The 6,858-nt window shown below is 58.5% G+C and overlaps 1 protein-coding gene across 1 annotated transcript; it reads right to left on the bottom strand.

Moving 5' to 3' along the window:
- Positions 1-552: 552 nt before the first annotated feature.
- LOC130606321 (alpha-actinin-4-like) lies at positions 553-6,797 on the bottom strand (the record flags this gene model as incomplete). The annotated part of the gene is made up of 5 exons (XM_057422571.1): positions 6,756-6,797; positions 6,365-6,544; positions 5,203-5,349; positions 3,229-3,309; positions 553-708 (listed from the first exon to the last, which is right to left on the bottom strand). Coding segments are annotated over exons 1-5 (606 nt in total), but the record flags the coding sequence as incomplete, so codon positions are not given.
- Between the last annotated feature and the right edge of the window lie 61 nt (positions 6,798-6,858).

Here is a 6,858-nt window from a genome sequence, read left to right as displayed (position 1 = left end):
ATTTCACATTAGCCATCCATCCATCGTATGATCATATTACTAATAAATTAAGGCTTGAGGAAATAGCAGGATTTCAAACACAAAATTTAGGCTTTAATTATTAGTGTATTGAGGTAAGCACAAGAATAATGAAAATGAGAGATAAAAGAGCACAATGACATTCTGACACACAAAAGAAGTGATGTAACAATTTTGACCAAATTTTCCAGTGAACCAAAAAACCCAAACTGTCCATTAAAAAGAAATACAGAAACATGACTTTTCAAAAATAATTACACTTTAAGTATATTGTCATCCCATTACCCCATTACCCCCCATCACCCCATCACCCCATTGCCCCCTCTATCCCCCCCCATCACCCCATTACCCCCCCCATCACTCCCCCATCACCCCATCTGCCCCCTCTATCCCCTCTTACCCCCCATCACCCCATCACCCCATTACCCCCATCTATCCCCCCATCACCCCATTTACCCCCCCATACCCCCCCCTCTATCCCCCATCACCCCTTACCCCCCCCCATCACCCCCATTTCCCCCCTCGCGGCCCCACCTTGTCTCCGGCCAGCACGCGGAAGGAGGCCAGGACCTGCTCGGCGGTGTCGGCCGGCGCTCTCGCGGCCATGAAGTCCAGGAACGCCTGGAAGCTCACGGAGCCGCTGCCCTTGGGGTCCACCAGGGCCAGGATGCGCTGGAGCTCCGCAGCGCCCTGCGCCGCGACGGCACCCATGGCAACGGCACCGGGGGCATGGAGGGGATGGGGGGGATAGGGGGGGAAATAGAGGGGAAATAGGGGGGATAGGGGGGATATGGGGGGGGAAATAGGGGGGGAATAGGGGGGATATGGGGGGAATAGAGGGGAATAGGGGGGAATGGGGGGGAAAGGGGGGGGAATAGGGGGGGATAGGGGGGAATAGGGGGAAATGGGGGGGAAATGGGGGGAAATGGGGGGGAAATAGGGGGAAATAAGGGGGAAAGGGGGGGAATGGGGGGAATAGGGGGGAAAATGGGGGGAGAAATGGGGGGGAAATGGGGGGGAAATAGGGGGGGAAATGGGGAAAATTGGGGGGGAAATGGGGGGGAAATAGGGGGGAATAGGGGGGAATGGGGGGAATGAGGGGGAATAGAGGGGGGAATGGGGGGGAATAGAGGGGGAATGGGGGGGAATAGGGGGGAAATGGGGGGGGAAATAGGGGGGAATGGGGGGGAAGGGGAAAAGAGGGGGAAAATGGGGGAAAAGGGGGAAAAGGGGGGAAGGGGGAAGGGGGAGAAAAGGGGGGAAAATGGGGGAAAAGGGAGGGAAGGGGGGAAAGAGGGGGAAAAGGCAAAAAGGGGGGGAAGGGGGAAAAAGGGGGGGAAGGGGGGAAAGGGGGAAAAGGGGGGGAAAATGGGGGAAGGGGGAAAATGGGGGAAAGGGGGGGAAAGGGGGGAAAGGGGGGAAAAAGGGGTGAAATGGGGGGAATAGGGGGGAAATAGGGGGGAAAGGGGGGGAATGGGGGGGGAAGGGGGAGAAAAGGGGGGAAAGGGGGGGAAGGAGGAAAGAGGGAGAAAAGGCAAAAAGGGGGGGAAAAGGGAGGAAAAAGGGGGGGAAGGGGGGGAAAGGGGGAAAAGGGGGGAAAGGGGGGAAAAGGGGGGAAATAGGAGGGAAAAGGGGGGAAATAGGGGAAAAGGGGTAAAAGGCAGGGAAAGGGGGGAAAGGGGGGGAAATGGGGGGAAATAGGGGGGAAAATGGGGAAAATAGAGGGGGAAATAGGGGGGAAAGGGGGAGAAGGGGGGGAAGGGGGTAGAAAAGGGGGGGAAAGGGGGGAAAGGGGGGAAGGGGGAAAAGGGGGGAAGGGGGGGAAAGGGGGAAGAGGGGGAAAGGGGGGAAAAGGGGGGGGGGAAGGGGAAGGAAAAGGGGGGAAGGGGAAGGAAAAGGGGGGAAGGGGAAGGAAAAGGGGGGAAGGGGAAGGAAAAGGGGGGAAGGGGAAGGAAAAGGGGGGGAAGGGGAAGGCTGCAAAGGGGTTGGAAGAGAGGAAAAGGGGGGGGGAATGGGGGGGAGGAAGAAGGGGGGAGGAAGGGGGGATGGGAGAGGAAGAAGGGGGGGATAGAGGGGGGGAAAGATCCAGGGAAGAGGGGACAATGGGATGGAGAGGAAGACACACATGGGGTTGGGATAGAGGAAGACAATGGGATGGAGGAAGACAATGGGATGGAGAGGAAGACAATGGGGTTGGGATAGAGAGGAAGACAATGGGATGGAGAGGAAGACACAATGGGATGGAGAGGAAGACAAATGGGGTTGGGATAGAGAGGAAGACAATGGGATGGGGATGGAGAGGAAGACAATGGGATGGAGAGGAAGACAATGGGGTTGGGATAGAGAGGAAGACAATGGGATGGAGAGGAAGACAATGGGATGGAGAGGAAGACAATGGGGTTGGGATAGAGAGGAAGACAATGGGATGGAGAGGAAGACAATGGGGTTGGGATGGAGAGCATGGGATGGGGATGGAGAGGAAGACAATGGGATTGGGATAGAGAGGAAGACAATGGGATGGGGATGGAGAGCATGGGATGGGGATGGAGAGGAAGACAATGGGATTGGGATGGAGAGGAAGACAATGGGATGGAGAGGAAGGGCATGGGATTGGGATGGAGAGCATGGGATTGGGATGGAGAGGAAGACAATGGGATGATGATGGAGACCATGGAATTGGGATGGATACCATGGGATGGGGATGGAGAGGAAGGCAATGGGATGGAGAGGTAGGACATGGGATGGAGAGGAAGACCATGGGATGATGACAAAGACCATAGGATGGAGAGGAAGACCATGGGATCAAGGAAGGTCAATGGCGTGGAAGACCATGGGATGACGATGGAGACCATGGGATGGAGAGGAAGGACATGGGATAAGGATGAGGATGAAGGAGCCGGGATGGGGAGGAAGGACATGGGATAAAGATGAGGATGAAGGAGCCGGGATGAGGATGAAGGAGCCAGGATGGGGAGGAAGGACATGGGATAAAGATGAGGATGAGGATGAAGGAGCTGGGATGAGGATGAAGGAGCCGGGATGAGGATGAAGGAGGCGGGATGGGGAGGAAGGACATGGGATAAAGATGAGGATGAGGATGAGGATGAAGGAGCCGGGATGAGGATGAAGGAGCCGGGATGAGGATGAAGGAGGCGGGATGGGGAGGAAGGACATGGGATAAAGATGAGGATGAGGATGAAGGCCGGGTACCTGCCGGTCGTTCTCCACGTCGTAGCCCAGGCTGATCAAGCAGGCCTTGAACTCCTCCGGCCCCAGGGCACCGCCGTGGTCCTGCCCCACGAGAAGGCGTCACCAATGGGAGCTGGGGGGATCTGATTGGATCTGGGGGGACCTGGATGGGATCTGATTGGATCTGGTGGGATCTGATTGGATCTGGGGGGACCTGGATGGGATCTGATTGGATCTGGTGGGACCGGATTGGATGTGGTGGGATCTGATTGGATCTGGGGGGACCTGGATGGGATCTGATTGGATCTGGTGGGACCTGATTGGATGTGGTGGGATCTGATTGGATCTGGGGGGACCTGGATGGGATCTGATTGGATCTGGTGGGACCTGATTGGCTCTGGGGGGACCTGGATGGGATCTGGTGGGACCTGGATGGGATCTGATTGGATCTGGGGGGACCTGGATGGGATCTGATTGGATCTGGGGGGACCTGATTGGATGTGGTGGGATCTGATTGGATCTGGGGGACCTGGATGGGATCTGATTGGATCTGGTGGGACCTGATTGGATGTGGTGGGATCTGATTGGATCTGGGGGGACCTGGTGGGACCTGGATGGGATCTGATTGCATCTGGTGGGACCTGATTGGCTCTGGGGGGACCTGGATGGGATCTGGTGGGACCTGGATGGGATCTGATTGGATCTGGTGGGACCTGGGTGGGACCTGATTGGATCTGGTGGGATCTGATTGGATCTGGTGGGACCTGGTAGGATCTGATTGGATCTGGTGGGACCTGGTAGGATCTGATTGGATCTGTTGGGAACTGATGGGATCTGGTGAGACCTGATGGGATCTGATGGGACCTAATGGCCCCCAATGGCCCCCAGTGCGCCCCAATGGCACCTGATAGGACCCAGTGGGGCTCAATGGGATCTGGTGGGACCCAATGGCACCCAATGGGCCCAATGGCACCCAATGGGACTCAATGACCCCAAAGGCCCCCAATGGGACTCAATGGCACCCAATGGGCCCCAATGGGACCTGATGGGACCCGATGGGACTCAATGAACCCAATGGCCCCCAGTGCACCCCAATGGCACCGGATGGGACCCAATGGGACCTGGTGGAACCCAATGGGACTCAATGACCCCAATGGCACCCAATGGCCCCCAATGGGTCTCAATGGCACCCAATGGGACTCAATGGCACCCAATGGGACCTGATGGGACCCGACAGGACTCAATGACCCCAATGGCCCCCAATGGGCCCCAATGGGACCTGATTGGACCCGACGGGACTCAATGACCCCAATGGCCCCCAATGGGACCTGATGGGACCCGATGGGACTCAAGGGCCCCCAATGGCATGGGACCGGATGGGACCCAATGGGACCTGGTGGAACCCAATGGGACTCAATGACCCCAATGGCACCCAATGGCCCCCAATGGGACCTGGTGGAACCCAATGGGACTCAATGACCCCAATGGCACCCAATGGGTCTCAATGGCACCCAATGGGACTCAATGGCACCCAATGGGCCCCAATGGGACCTGATGGGGCCCGACGGGACTCAATGACCCCAATGGCCCCCAATGGGTCTCAATGGCACCCAATGGGCCCCAATGGGATCTGATTGGACCCGATGGGACTCAAGGGCCCCCAATGGGATCTGATGGGACCCGATGGGACTCAAGGGCCCCCAATGGGACCTGATGGGCCCCCAATGGGACCTGATGGGACCCGACGGGACTCAATGACCCCAATGGCCCCCAATGGGTCTCAATGGCACTGGATGGGCCCCAATGGGATCTGATGGGACCCGATGGGACTCAAGGGCCCCCAATGGGACCTGATGGGACCCGACGGGACTCAATGACCCCAATGGCCCCCAATGGGTCTTAATGGCACCCAATGGGCCCCAATGGGATCTGATGGGACCCGATGGAACTCAAGGGCCCCCAATGGCCCCCAGTGGTCCCCGGCGGCGCCGGTACCTTGTCGAAGTGGTTGAAGGAGGCGCGGAACTCCTGCAGCTGCTCCTGGCTGATGCCTTTGGCGTCGCGGGTCAGGATCTGGTTCTCCAGCTCGTTGATGGTGCGGGCGATGGTGGTGAGGAGCTGCTCCCAGCCCACCCGCAGGTGCTGTGGGGCAGGGGGGGCAGCGCGGGGTGAGGGTTATGGGGTGGGGACACCATGGGGTGAATCCAGGGGACCCCACTGGGGGTTATGGGATGGGGATGCCATGGGGTGAGGCCATTGGTGGTGGTGATGGGGTGGGGATGGGGACACCATGGGGTGAGGCCATGGGGTCCCATTGGTGGTTATGGGGTGGGGATGGCGATGCCATGGGGTGAGGCCACAGGGCCCCATTGGGGGTTATGGGGTAGGGACATCATGGGTGAGGCCATGGGGCCCCATTGGTGGTGATGGGGTGCGGATGGGGACACCATGGGGTGAGGCTATGGGGCCATGTGGCCCATGGGTGGTAATGGGATGGGGATGGGGACACCACAGGGCCCCATGGGTGGCGACAGGATGGGGACACCATGGGTGAGGCCATGGGGCCCCATTGGTGGTGATGGGATGGAGATGGGGACAGCATGGGCCCCACGGGTGGTTATGGGATGGAGATGGGGACACCATGGGCCCCATGGGTGGTTGTGGGATGGAGATGGGGACACCATGGGCCCCACGGGTGGTTATGGGATGGGGACACCATGGGCCCCACGGGTGGTTGTGGGATGGAGATGGGGACACCATGGGCCCCACGGGTGGTTGTGGGATGGAGATGGGGACAGCATGGGCCCCACGGGTGGTGATGGGATGGGGACACCATGGGCCCCACGGGTGGTTGTGGGATGGAGATGGGGACACCATGGGCCCCATGGGTGGTTGTGGGATGGAGATGGGGACAGCATGGGCCCCATGGGTGGTGATGGGATGGAGATGGGGACAGCATGGGCCCCACGGGTGGTTGTGGGATGGAGATGGGGACAGCATGGGCCCCACGGGTGGTTGTGGGATGGAGACGGGGACAGCATGGGCCCCACGGGTGGTTATGGGATCGTGATGGGGACACCATGGGCCCCACAGGTGGTGATGGGATGCGGACAACAAGGGCCCCACGGGTGGTTGTGGGGCGGGCCGGGGTGCTGACCTCCATGGTGTAGTTGGTGTGCCTGTTGTCGAAGATGAGAGCCTCCTGGATGAGCTGGTGCTGCTGCTCCAGCAGCTCCAGGTTGGGTTTGTAGTCCACGATGCTCTGCTCGTAGGGCTTGAGCTGCTCCAGTTGGTCCTCCAGCGTGCCGTGCATCTCGATGGAGATGCGGCCGATCTCCTGCGTGCAGAGGGCAGGGAGGGGGGGATTCCATGGTTCCATCATCATATCATCATCATCATCGTCATCACCATCATCATCACCATCATCGTCATCATCATCATCATCATCATCACCATCATCATCACCATCACCATCATCGTCATCATCATCATCATCATCATCACCATCATCATCACCATCATCATCACATCGTCATCATCATCATCACGATCATCATCGTCATCATCACCATCGTCACCATCATCATCATCGTTATCATCATTACCATCACCATCACCATCATCATCATCACTTCCCATCCCTTATGGAGC

The sequence above is a fragment of the Pezoporus wallicus genome, unplaced genomic scaffold, assembly GCF_028554395.1.
Source record: "Pezoporus wallicus isolate ANWC-B61680 ecotype Strahan unplaced genomic scaffold, APGP_CSIRO_Pwel_v1 contig_12594, whole genome shotgun sequence".
NCBI lineage: Eukaryota > Metazoa > Chordata > Aves > Psittaciformes > Psittacidae > Pezoporus > Pezoporus wallicus.
Note: the sequence above shows the minus strand (reverse complement) of the source record. Positions and strands in the feature narration are given on the sequence as shown.